The sequence below is a fragment of the Ischnura elegans genome, chromosome 1 (genome assembly GCF_921293095.1).
Source record: "Ischnura elegans chromosome 1, ioIscEleg1.1, whole genome shotgun sequence".
NCBI classification, from domain to species: Eukaryota; Metazoa; Arthropoda; class Insecta; order Odonata; family Coenagrionidae; genus Ischnura; species Ischnura elegans.
The window spans coordinates 52,998,964-53,012,990 of record NC_060246.1 but is presented as its reverse complement, the minus strand read 5'-3'; the positions used below and the strand labels follow the sequence as shown (position 1 = coordinate 53,012,990).

General features: G+C 37.3%; 1 protein-coding gene across 2 annotated transcripts in view; it reads left to right on the top strand.

Annotated features, from left to right (window-relative positions):
* Nucleotides 1-1,628: 1,628 nt before the first annotated feature.
* LOC124160609 overlaps nt 1,629-14,027 on the top strand; it is a 30,978-nt gene continuing 18,579 nt past the window's right edge. Inside the window, exons 1-4 of one of the 2 annotated variants that reach the window (XM_046536500.1) lie at nt 1,629-1,733; nt 3,622-3,787; nt 9,991-10,226; nt 13,380-13,805. In XM_046536500.1, the coding sequence (XP_046392456.1) occupies nt 1,721-1,733; nt 3,622-3,787; nt 9,991-10,226; nt 13,380-13,805 (841 nt within the window). In that variant the 5' untranslated portion in view covers nt 1,629-1,720. Of the gene's footprint in view, nt 1,734-3,183; nt 3,301-3,621; nt 3,788-9,990; nt 10,227-13,379; nt 13,806-14,027 lie in introns of those variants that run through there. The other variant, XM_046536508.1, reaches the window with a different exon arrangement.

Here is a 14,027-nt window from a genome sequence, read left to right as displayed (position 1 = left end):
AAAAGTTTAACAAAGTTTTATTTAAACCCATAATACGCATATTGAAGACAATGCCATCTTATTGCTAGTATAAATAAAATATTAAATTGGTTCTGCAATGTTAGGCAATGCGGGCGCCCCCTTCGCCCCCCATATATATCCGCCACTGACGGACACATGATTTTGATTGACGATGCAATCCGTGTGCATTCACCACCTATCAGATCTTAGTACCTACACAGTGTCGACCAGTCGCCCACTTCGTATGGTTTGTCTGTTCGATGGGGCAGGGTACGTGGACGCGGGACATGGGGCTTGTGAAATTTTAAGGCGAGAAGAAGGGCAAATATACTTCGTACACCTTCAAAAGTTGATACTGCTGGACGAGCAATGCCGCGAATTATTTGAATGGCGCCTTTCATTTCCATCGATCACATTTTTCTTGTATGATTTGTGGTACGATGTGGTGGTGCACATGGAGAATGTTGTTATGAAACGCCCATGTCTAAATGTCTAATTTTATCTGTAATACATTTTTCACTTAGCGGCGTCGTTACTGGGGGGGAAACTTTTCCGCGGGATCTTTTGGAAGGCCTCATGGTACTCGAACTTTGGCGGTCTGTCAATTGACATAAATGGGGATATGGTGATTGAAACCGTCATATGACATATGCCATCATTTGAATTAAATCGCAAAAAAATGCTAGCCCTTTATTCCAGGACCGAACCTTCTTCAAGATTGTCCCCATACCTCTAGAGAAAATAGTTCCAACTCCTCTGTTTTCTCTGAAACGGCCCCATTTGCAATACTGCAACACATTTTTCAATCAAGCTTTAATTTTGGTACTTTGGACGAGGGGAAAAAATAAGTGTAGTCCTCATAGCATTAACTGAGTTGATTTTAGGGACACTCACCTATGGGGCCTATGGAAATACCAATTCATAAATTCATGGTTCATTTCACCTCTGATATACATATCTGCATATTTCATATCTGCTTTGAAAGAATGCCTATAGGGCATAAAAAATTTTAAGTTGACAAATTACTCTAAATGACTCAAGCCATGACTTTTCCATTTACCGGGAAAATAAATCAAATTAAGTCATCATCCTCCATTAATCGAATAAGTATACTAAGATATATCGCTATCAATTTAATTGATTTTTATATCGTGATGCCTTTTTTATTTTCAATTTTCATTTCCGTGGGTGCCGGGTTTTTCGTTTGGTCTTGACATCGCTAAGCATAGAACTTGAAATAATAGTTGCAGCGATCCTAATAGATATAAGTTAGGTATAAAATACCCCCATCGAGACGGGATTTATCAGGATTCTACCCAATATAACAAGACTCAACTAGTGTGCAATGTCACAATTCATTAAAAAGTAGGTACTCATAAAAATGTCAATGTGTCAGCTTTAATTCCAATATATCTATATTTATTAGTGTTATATAAGTGTAACATAGACACCCGCAATAAATTAAACGTTTTTTTGCTTGGCGTTTGTGATTTTTCCGTGAACCGATTGTCGTTCAGATTTCAGAGTGGATAAATTTTTTATCTGCCTTCTGAGAATGCTCAAACAATTCGGATGAAATGGAGGGTAGATTGGACATTTAATTAAGATATGCGACTGAGGGATAACGAGTATCGTTAAAAGTGGCTAATATCAGACCTCCCGATCATTTTCAATTTATCTTTCGACTTGAACGTCGCGAATCGAAGAAGTTCACCATAAGATGAAGATCGAACGTAAGTGTTTGTTTTTTCTTTTCCATAATTTTTTGTCTCAACATTCGTATTTATCACCAAGCCATCGATTTCTCCAAAGTTTTTTCGTAAGTTATCAAAGATCTGACCATGTTTAGATGAAGATATCATTTGATATTGCGGTTCCCTCGTAATTTGGTATGTGAAGAAGAGAAAGGAGTTTCCAAAAATATTATAATGAGATGTAACTCATTCTTAAGCATAGACGCCGGTGATTCCTCCCTTTAATATTTAAAGATTCCAACCTTAAGGTTTGGAAAATTAATTTTAGTGGTTTCGAATTTAATATAAGCATTATTTACTTAGTGGATATTATTTTTGGAACATATCAAAAGTTCCGAATTCTTAATGCGTAGTCAATTATCTGTAATCCTTTCTCGGGATTTACGTGTCCGAGACAATTTACAGTTAGTTTAAAAGTGATTTTCCATACGTCATATTCCTCATTGAATGCTATAATGACATGTTATGTTTTTATTTTTCGTTTCGAAAAATTATTCTCGGAGAAGGTCATTTGCCCGTTTTTAGTGTTCAGAAATAATGTAAACATCAATTACTACATAACATGCCTTTCAAGGTAAAAATAAAGACAATGAAGTAAGAAATGCGAAATAAAACTTTTTTTAAATCCCATCACTTAAGTTAGAAGTGTAGGAGTCCCTTGGGGAGCCCTGTATATTACCAGCGCTTAGCGTCTCGGTAGTCTACTCGGGTTTCCCCACATGCAGTTGCCGACATTGCTGCCGACTGTTTCCCGAAACCTTGGCAGCATTGTCAACAACTACTGTGAGGGGAACCCGAGTAGCCTTTCAATAAAATGGAGCCTTGCGTATTTCGGGGGAAATTACGACACATCAGCCGTTTCCTGCCGTTTTATTATGTAAAGAGAAATATTTTATTGATAAAATCAAATTTTTGAGACACCAGCCAGAATTATATTTTTGGCTAATGAGAGGTATTGCGGGTTTTCATGTTGATGCGTAGCCTACTCTAAAACACCTATTATAAAGGATTTGGTAAATGGACGAACATGATTATATGATGCATCGTTGAAGGAGGTACAGCTATACTAGCAGATCAATGTGTCAGCCGATATGAAATGCGATGTCTGTTAGCAATCGAAACAGTAATATGACAACCGTTGGTAAAAGTAATCTTTTTCCTTATTAATACTTGTTCAAAGCAAACCGCTTCCGGCGCTTAGGAGGGCCTTGGATGACTGAAAAATGATTCTGTTCTGAGATGTTTCGGTAACCAGCTGACATAACCTGGCAAAAAATTTCTGTCTCGTCGTCTCTTAGATTCGAATTTCTTCATAAAGCAACCTATATATTATCTTCTTTTTTCTGACTTGCGCAATCTTGGGGAACACTTTATCTTTTTAATTACGCTGCAAAAATTTAGTTAAACGGCAATCTTATTAAAAATGTTTCCACCAATGATACCATTCCGCATTTTAAAGCTTATTATTAGAAGAATCCACGTTCCCTTTAAAAGGTCGTAATCAAGCATTTCATGACTACTAAGCTATGAATATTGATTCATATGGGTAAGTTTTTGCGTATGACCGTACTATAAGCCACTCCCGAGTTATATTCCGTTAATACAGCATCTAATTCCTCAGTATGGTATCCAAGAATCTCCAAATTGGTTATCTTACCCCTATCTCATACTGTCAGAAAGACACAAATTGGACATATATTGCCGGCTATTTTTACTTGTGAGTGTGATGTTCTCAGATTTCGAGTCACAGATGGAAAATATCTTGTTGCTAAGGATCGTCAAAAGTTCATTAATATTCACTTTAATACTTTACTCTACTTTAATAATTTACTCTAATATTCGCCCAATTTCTTTTTCATTTTCGCAGATATTCACACGGAAACCAGTCTAACCTATCACTTCCTCCCTCTTGTTGCTGGATCCCTTAAATTTCGTGTGAAAGCTGTCAGTGATGCACACATCTGCCTTGCCTCTGGACCATCGGAGGATTTTCCAACTTATCACATAATTATTGGAGGATGGAAGAATACCAAGTAAATAATTTCATAATTTTACTATCTACTTTTTAGATCGTATTTTTACTGGAAATAATCAATAATTCCTGCTTCTGTAACAGATGGCATTACAAGAAGGATTTAAAATATAATTGACGTGTACCGTTGGAAAAACGAGATTCTGAACGTGCTCGCAATGGATTTTTTAAATCAATAAGAACATGAGAAGATAACTTAACGTTGTCGCGACAAAAGAATTTTAGTCTTCCACTGATTGAGTCGACTGCAATTTAACTACGGTTGCAAACGAATTAAAAAATATTTAATGTCTAATTTATGTAAAATTCAATATTAAACAGTGAACCGTGGATATGTGCGACAACGGTTACGGCTGTGAGACATTTAATTTCCAATTAATCAATATAGGATTAACATAATGTCAGTCAGATTTCTACACAGTCTTGCTGGAAGAGTGGTGAGGTAGTCTCCGAAAAAAATGCTTTGTATTTAAATATCTCTTATTTAATTTTTAACACTCAGTTTCCTTTTTAATGAGAGTATTAGACTAATTTATATAAATAGTTTTGGAATCATTTACGATTTTACAAAGAAATAGGTACAGGTAATATTACAATTATCAGAAACAAAATGATACCGGCTTAGAATGTGCAATTGTTTTCATGACATATGTAATTATGTCATAGCTTCATTTCTATGGGAATCATCTAATATGATTAATTCCCCTAAAAAATAGGGCTGTCCCAATGTTTCCTTATGCCCCCGTGAGTAACTTTCAATCAACTTGATGGACACACAGACTTGATAATTTCATTCTTTTCTCTAAAATACTGTGATGACCAATAGAAAACTTTTTCTGTCAGCGGTGTTTCTCTGTAGGGTAAATTTCATCATATTCAGCCACTAATTGGGGTGGATTTTCTTCCTACCATCTTAATGGAGCGCAAGCGACTGAGATTGCTTGACCTGCATGTTCGCCGTGAGTGAGTAGTGAATTTAATTTAATCTGTAATATTTTTAAATTCTTTTACACGTCTCTTTTCTTAGACGCGTAGTTTTTCTCACTTATCATGAAGCTTTTTAGCGACATTTCATGTAAGTGTCACGTCCTCTTTTAATTTTCCTGTTCTTGGGTTAATAATATTATTTTTATTATTGCCGTAAAACCTGAGCTTTTTAAGTTTTAGGTATACACCATTCAAATGCTTACACATCTCAAATTCATGATGAAGGCTGGTAGATACCTCCTTCGTAATTTTTGGCTATTTCGGCTGATTCTAGCCTTAATCACGCTCAGGAGTTAACCAGAAGCAGGGAATGGAGAGGAAGTTAATAGCAAGATTTGAGATATCGAGACGAAAAAAAGTAATAGATATAAGTCATTGTAGCAGATGGATTTCCTAAGCTGAAAATATCGCACGTGTTAGATCTGTTTATAGGCCCATATTTTGTTTACCATCCAATAAAATATTTCCTGAACACCTGAATAGCTAAAAGGAACAGCATTTTCACGAGTAGCTTATTCTATCAAATTGTGGATTTTTAAATTTTTTGATGGATCGACAATCAGGGCTCATTCAGGAAATTTGGATTGCTCTTGTTGGACTTTTGTCTCAAGTCCTCCGCTGCTGATGCAATGGAATATGTGCATTAAATAAGAGGAATCATTAAAATGTAGAGGAGATTTTCCATACTCTACTTTGTGGCATTCGGAATTTTTAAAAGGTATTTTATATTTGATTTGTCGCGAGAAAAAATAATATAGGTAATATTGACGTATAATACTGCAAGGAATTACTATAAAGTATTAGAGGTACTCGACCAATAGATATAGGTTTTTGAGGAGAACAACTCATCATTGTTATTTGTTACCACATTTACAATCACTCCATTGCTTTTATTTATTCACGTCTGCCTAAGGTTCTCATTCTCATTATGATCCCAACTCTTTTTCTTCATACTCCTCGTTAACCCAACACATTCCTCTCAATTTTGTTTATTAGCATACTTACCCTATCTCATTAGAACATACGCCATCCACACAATGAAATTGAAGTTTCTTCTGTAATATCTGCAATTGGCAACAATTATTTTTTCTTATGTTTAAATGAATCAAATGAAAATATTAGAGCAGTGGAAGTAGCTTCGTGGAAGACAATAATGACTGAAGGGAGTATTGATGGAAACATTCTTTATATCTCATTTATAATGATGCGTCGCGAACTTTATTGCGTACTTAAGCTATTATTGATGACAAGGTTTTGAAATTAAGAGAATATTCTCTAAATGATGAAGATAGCATCGTTGGTAGTTGCGGAAACGGCCGTACTTTTTCTAATTTTTATGTGATTTTAATCCCCACCCTCATTGGCGCGACAGATTTAGTGCGCTTTAGGATGTGCGTAAATGGTGTGGAGGAAGAGAGTAGAAGAGCTCGCTTCCGGCGTCATATCGCCCTTATGACGAAATAAGGCTAAGGATAGGAGTCCCTCAAAGCAATCAAGTCTGGGATACCTCCAAGAAATCTCGTCATCTCCGCGCGAGGACTTAATTAGCCAGTACCTCCCTCCAATATTACGGCGTCTGCGCAAATCCTGCCCCTAAATACCGAATAATTTATCGTTATCGAGGTAGTTCATAATCATGCATTCCGTGTTGTTACTCGTGGCTGGTGGAGTCGCTTTCTAAGCTTTGGGCAACCACATGCTGCCAACAAAAGGTGGCACTCCATTTTGCTGGATACTAAAAAATCGGAAAAGCAGTGGGCTAAAGCCAAAGTATACGCCCATACATTGTATTGATGCGTTTTTCCTTGGCTGAAAACATACACGAAAAACAAAAATAAAATTAATTTCTGCCTGCAACACAGATCTATTTTGAAGAGGAAAATGATTGTTTATAAAAATTAGCTCTCTTTGGAAATTATTGGTAAAAATCAGAAAAAAACTGAAGGTTTGAAAATTTATTTTTCGTAAAAAAACACAAATCAATTGTTATTAAAAATCGGGAAAATTTATAACATGTTTGAAGAATCCTCCTGGGCGGAAGTCCGGAATGAGCTGAACGTCCAGTACACGAATAATATAATAGAGGATTCTCCAGATGTACAGTCATCCACTGCGCCGTTAAATGAATTTTCAAAAGTTGCCACTCGTGTTGCTGAGGGTCAGAGAGATCCGAATTTCAGGAGGAAATAAGCTGTAATTAGGACTGTTTGCCTAAATTTATATTCGTGACGATGCGAACTATGAAATTCATAATTTTGCAAAGTTTTTCCTATTTACACGATTCTATATATTATGTAGGAAATAAGGAAAAGAAATGGATCGCTCTCTTCCAATGGTGTCAATAGGATTTTAATTTTTGAAGTGATGAACCTGGAAGACAATATCGGATGGCTCCCAGAAAAAACAAAACTTTTGCTGAACTGTACAACATTCAAAAACTGGAATTTAAAAAATTTATATTCAAACAATCAATATTTTTGAACAGGGTTGCCGACTTACAAAACATTTTTGGGGGGCCTAAACCGGGGATCTTGCCCCAGGAAATTTTATAAGTAGTGAGTTTTAAGTTTTTAAAGCATTTTAGAAGAGTCATATGATCAACATTAGAACCCTTATAACTCGAATCTCGATATCTGCGCACTCCGGGGAAAATCGACAAGCCTGGAAAAGTTTTCCCTCACACTCATAACGAATTTTTGAGGGGGCTCGGGCACCCTCAGGCCCCATGGAGTCGGCGCCACTGTTTTTTAATATTATTGTTAGTATTTGGAGGTGATTGACCAATGGACACCCTGATCATTTACGCCACTGCTGTCTCCTCATCGATGTGCTGTGGACATTTTGAAAACCGATTTAAATGCGCCCAAGTTGACAGCAAAAATGAAGCTTCAACGGAACAGACATAATGATGCCTCCTTTACGAAGTCCCTTTGGTCCAGTGATACCCCGCCCTTGCTTACGCTGAGCGCCCTCGCGTCAATCCGTGTGCGCCACACGACTGGATGCTTGCTGCCTTTGAACTCGGAGAAATGTTCCCGGCTGAAGGTGCAGCGGAATGCATGAATCGCCGTGACTCCGCACACGAAAAAGGGGAGAAGGCGGTGGAGGGGTGCGTCGTACGCTTGAAAGCGAGCGGGGTGTGAGGCCAGAGGATCGATATTCGGGGCGGAGGGAGCGGGTGGGGGTGCGGCTTACTCGACTTCACTGTGCGGGCGAACAGCTCTGCTCCGGGGACGACCGTCGCGTCGTCAGTCTCGCTTGGCTGGTTAATTGGGAGGCAGATCGACGGCGCGGCACATTCGCGCCATCGGTGATAGCTCGGTTTTTCGGGGAATAATTATGTGGGTCGAACGATGGAAGGGGTGGTGAGACGTTTTAGTAGACGCCAAAGGAAACGCGGTTTAACTTCTAATGGTAATGGAGGAGCATAGTACGTACTTGAATCCGTCGAACTGAAAAGTAAGCGTGCATATACATGAAAGGTTGAAAAATATCATGTGCAACAGCGTTCCAATGAAAATAATATTACAAAGAAAGACTAAAAACATACGGAAAAATTAACTTGGGCTTCAAAACGTTATTTGTATTTTTCAATACGTGCCTACCTAACTATTATGATTGAAGCGCAGAATATAAAATACGTGCTTATCAAATTTATTTTTCGTGAGCGGGCAATTTTTGCCAATTTTCCGAGACACGTTTTTAGGAAAAAATGTTGAAAAAGCGCATATTTTTCTAATCCACCTCAGGATTTTTAGATTAAGGAGAATATTTATCTATGCATATTTTTTTTTCATCCAAAGCAGAGACCCTGTCAATCAAATGTTAAACTGAGGTTGAATGACCCCTATGATAATGATAAATTATAGATACGTATAATAAGTTACACAGGACTGACAAGGTGGTTCGGAAAATCAAAGCCTCGTCAATTCGAAACAGTACGTTTTAATTTATTAAAGATTAAAATATCAAATAATTAATAGTAATTTGATAATAAAAGTTATTATGTGTGTATGTGACTAAATTGTTCTTATAACTGTTTACTTTTTTGAGCTCTAAGCTTTCAATCATTGGGCGGCGTTGTAGCTATTGATGTTGTAATTTTTGCCCTTATTACCAAAATTCATTCATCCTTTCTCCAAAGCTTACACTGAACATTTAAACCATTTTCCACTTTATCATTTTATCAATATTCTCTTTGATGAATTTTTCTATTAGTGGTATCTTCTCCTTCGTTTTGTGTGCATATTTCTGATGAATATACAGATTATCTAGTGACTTATTCCTTTTCTGAAATTCACAGCCTTTAGTTTTACTTGTATCACCCGTGCAACTTCGAAATATCTCCAATATGGAGAAGGCATTCGTCGTAGATTGAAGATGGTTTCCCGTTGTTGGTGTTTTATCGTCGTTTTAGTTTCTGAAGAGTACGGCTTCCCTGCTTATTCTACCAGCAATGGAGTCAGCAGCTTCCAAGTGCAGAGTTAGCTCTGTGAAGAAAATTTTCCACTAAAGAACATGGATATGCAGGCCAAATTTGTGAAAATTCCACCTCTTACCTGAAGGTTGTGGCATGATTTTTTGACGACACTGCCATCTTTTTAAACCAAAAAACGTGGAGAAGATTCTAAAATGAATTAAATCATAAATATATTTCTCTCATATCACAATAAACTCTGAATGATCAAGTTATAAATCTAACTGACACTACGAAAAATGCGCTTTATTTCTAAGACACTTTCTTAATATTATTTATTTCATCATAAAATATTAAGCTATTTAATTTGGATCCCTTGTAAAGTACTGCTAAATTTCCTTGGATTTCATGTTACAGCAAATAAACAGGCATTCTGCCATTATTTGTCCAAGTCAGTACGTTTCTAATACTGCCGCCAAAAATCAATGGTGTTTCTTTTTATGCAAAAAAGGGTTCCTTTTTCCGTGCTACTTATTTCATATTCTTTAGAAAGATATTTTTGTCAAAAGAGCTGGTAATTACTAATGAATCCATCCAGAAAGAATGTTAATAATAGCCCATGATATTCCAAGCTATTATGCGATTGTTCGAAAGTAACACAATTAAAGAACAAAAAAAAATATGCGCAAATATTGACATTGCGGCGGCTGACGGAAATACACACTTTCTTCGTTCATATCCCTCCAAGAAGTAGTTTTCTTTCGTCTCTTTTTATTTGCAGTTTTTTTTCCTTCATCTAGGTCTGTTATTCGTCGCAATGAGCAAACACCGGACGTGGCCTCTGCTTCAACTCCATCCATATTGGACGAGAAAAACTCGAAGGAATTCTGGATCAAATGGTCGGCAGGCAACATTATGGTGGGCCTCGCTGGAAATTCCCATCCCTTCCTATTACACTGGGACCCAGAATCGTTTCCATTGAGCTATTATGGGGTGTGCACAGGATGGGGTGCCACGGGAGAATGGCTAGTTGAAGGTGATGTGGCCTATACTTAATCCATATTGATTATTTTTTAAATTATTTAAATTGCGTTTTTGTATAAATTACACCCTGTGATATTATGCTCGTGATTCTATTCTTTCCTCCCTCAGGATTTCCAACATAACTAACCATCGTGTCTTATATGATCTGATGTTCCTGCAAAGAATCTTTAGCGATTCTCTCCGGACGAACGAAATCCTCTTCGCCCCTTACGCAATAACTCTCTGCTTCACATTGCGCGATTCTAACTTTCCATCTCCCAACGCTCTCTTTTCTACCGAATCCCTTCATTATTTAACTCCCTGGCTCCAGCAATTCCTTCCCTGGACTTCTCTTCCTCTACCACTATTTTCAAATCCTCCCTAAAGTGCCACTTGAACAATTCACCACTCTCTAACCCATAATTCCCCTTTCTATATTTAAAAAAATGTTTTCTGTTTATTTATTATTTATCGTGTTATCTTTTAGCTGTTATTTCTTCATTGAGAACAGCCAATGTTAAAGCCCCCTGTCATTTTTGGCGGTGGAATAAATAAATTATATCAGCTCGATGTAAATCTTTTACATGCCGAAGAATACTTGCAAGATGCTATTTTGTGATGAAAACCATATAATTTTGTTTGAGTATATTTTGCATGTGATGACAAATTAAATTAAGTTTAACTTTGGGAGACAAGGTGTGTGCAGTGTTATGCTAATTTTAAATACATAATATAAAAACGCTTGTGAATGTCCATTTTAGATGGACTTGAAAATGTTCTCTTTGTTATTTGGCGCTCCAATAGATAATGCGAGTGCATCATAACTATTAATATGTCCAGTTGGAATATTTCTGATGAATTCTGTTTATAATCGGGTAAAAATTGCGGATTTGTTACGAATAATATTTTAAACAAATTAAAATTAAGTTATGAAAAAGCATTGATGCTTTGTAGAAATCAAAATCATGAGTTGGATCCTGAAACGCTGATCACATCTGGGAATTCGGCGCAAGTGTTCTCCCTCAAATGCATCCGAATGCATGAGAAGAGGACGATCGATGCTTATACAACAGTAAATAGCCTTCCTGAGCACCAGCTCTCATTGGATCCTCTTTTAGGGTAGGAGGGGTCCAATTAAATGTCGGCATCCGAATATTGTTCCCGTCCTATTCCAGAGCACTCATTTCCGCTCGAGCATTAAAAGTTTCATTTGTATGTATTAAAAAAAATTTTTTTCTAGTTATTTTTGGGCTTGTATTCGCACAACCGCGGTGTACCGGATAAAAAAATCCTCCTTTGTTGACCTTAACTTTGGTATTGAGCATCACATTTGGTTAAAATGGATGTGTATTACTTATGTCTCTCCGGATTATTGTGGATTTTGAATGCCCGCCGCAACGATTTCGTTATTTCCAAGAAGCATGCCACAGTAAGAGGCAAATAGTGAGATTTCTGCGGTTCAAAAGTTTTCGACATTTCAAGCGGAAATGAGGAATAGATACCAATGGAGAGTAAAGGATATAAAAAAACGGCATTTTAGCTGTTGTAATCCATGGCGTTGTGTTTAAGTTATACTGGCACGTAACCAGGAGAAACGGCTTTGGCGAAGAGTTGGGGTTTGGGGGCTAAAAGCAAAATGTGAAGTGAGGTCTCAAGTAGCCAAAAAGATTGTGTGGTTTGCGTGTTGCCTATATTGGAAATTTGATTTCAATTTATTTGGGTTAGTAAACTTTAAATTTTGTTTGAATTATGTTGGAAGGATATCATAGATTTTACTTCAGAAATGGCCGTGGTTACATAGCTTTGGTCTCCATGGGCGTTTACTCCCGAAATTTGGCAGATTTTTTGAAAAAGTAAAATTAAGTGTTCTGGCTCGGAAGTCGTAGATATCATGGTACATACTACTGAAATAGGTAAACCATTCCGGTGAACGAAAACGAGACCGGTCTGCGCAAGACGTCACCTGGGAGTCATACGGAGGCGCCACTTCAATATCTGCCGTGAAGCATTCGCGGATCTCTCTGAAACTGACGCATAAAACAATCATATTGGCGGTTGGAATAACCTTTAACAACGGAAATTATCATATGTTTGTATTTTTTTACTAATATACGGCAATCTTACGAGTTTACCATTACGTTTTCGCCGAATGTGTGAGAAGAGGTAATAGTTGAACGTCGCTATTATCGAAAGGAGATCTCTGTCGTAGTGCCATGTACGATTTTAGTAGTACCATGATAGATATTATCTGCTTTCGATAATTATTCGGATCTGAGATCCCGATATTAGATCACTAATTATACTCATGCGGCAAATTTTATTCCAGCCAATCATGAATGCTGAAAGCAAAGAAGAAGTAGTTCTTGGCAACGGAAAAATTACTAACCTTACCGTGAAATGAAAAAAATTGCCCTATGTTTGGTGGAATTACTGAAGAATCAAATTTGTTTGTGGTTCCCAATAACGTTCTAAGTGTTGCATGTATTTTATTCACTTAAGTATGGATAGGATTTCATTTCTATCGGGGAGAATTTGTAACAGTATGTCTGCATAATGTCCACACGGTATCTCCTATGGTGCAGGTGCTCGTAAACATTCCATTGTATACTCATCCACATAAAACGGCAACGCTAAACGGTTTTACTTTTTCCTTAAAGTCATCAGGGCCTAAGATCGTAGCTCCAGTGCAGGTAAAAGTGAAACTTAATAGCGAAAGAATAAAATAAATCAAAGAATAAAAGTAAAAAGCGATTTGTTGAAGAAAAGCTAATTAATGGTTTTACTTTTTCTTTTGATGTCATCAGAGACTAAGCTTGTAGCTCCAGTATAAGTAAAAGCGAAACTTATTAGTGAAAGAGTAAAATAAAAAAATTAATAAAAGTGAAAAGTGATTTATTTAAGAAAAATTAATGAGCGGTTTTACTTTTTCCTTGACGTCATCAGGGCCTGAGCTCGTAGCTCCAATGCAAGTAAATGTGAAACTTAATAGTGAAATAATGAGGTAAAAATAAATAAAATAATAAAAATGAAAAGCAATTTGTTGATGAAAAACTAATTTTAACGGTGCAATCAAATATAATAAGTCTACAAGGAAGTAACGAGAGCATAAAAATATTTAATACTGTATGGAATGGGATTGTTGATAATGTCCCTTTTCCCCTCTCAGGAGGTCGTTCTATCGTCACGGAGAATAAGATGAAGTTTCAGTTTTTTCCCGTTCCCTCTGGCCTGTTGACGTTCGACGTCCAATGCCCATCCAACGCTCAGATTGCCCTGGTGTCTGCCCGCAACCCCAAGGAGTACGAAAAATTCCCGCGGCTCGAGGTCATAGTCGGCGGCTGGGAAAACACCAAGTCGGCCATCCGCCGCGATGGATCCGACAGGTGTGTGGTCACTGCAGAAACGCCGGGAATAGTGAGCAAAGACGGCCCAAAGACGTTCGCTCTTCATTGGAAGAATGGGGCCGTGTACCTTGACGGCGGCAGCAAGGGGTCCGACACCATCCTAGAATACCACAGCCCGGAGCACATCGCTGTCACCCACATTGGGGTCCGAACCTCTTACGGTTCTAGTGGAGACTGGAAGTTAATAGGTAAGGAACTTCATGTTAAATTCTACTGTTATTTAATGAAATCGGATTATTTTTGCAGCCATTTTAGAATTTTTTAGCTAATTATATTTTTGAATTGAAATATTTTTTAATTTGTAAATATTAAGATAGATTGCATCGGAGAGTGTATGCCTTTCACCATAGTTTTGGAAATCGTTGAGCGAATGTCACAGGGGAAATGTGATTTATCAAGCAACTGGTAGT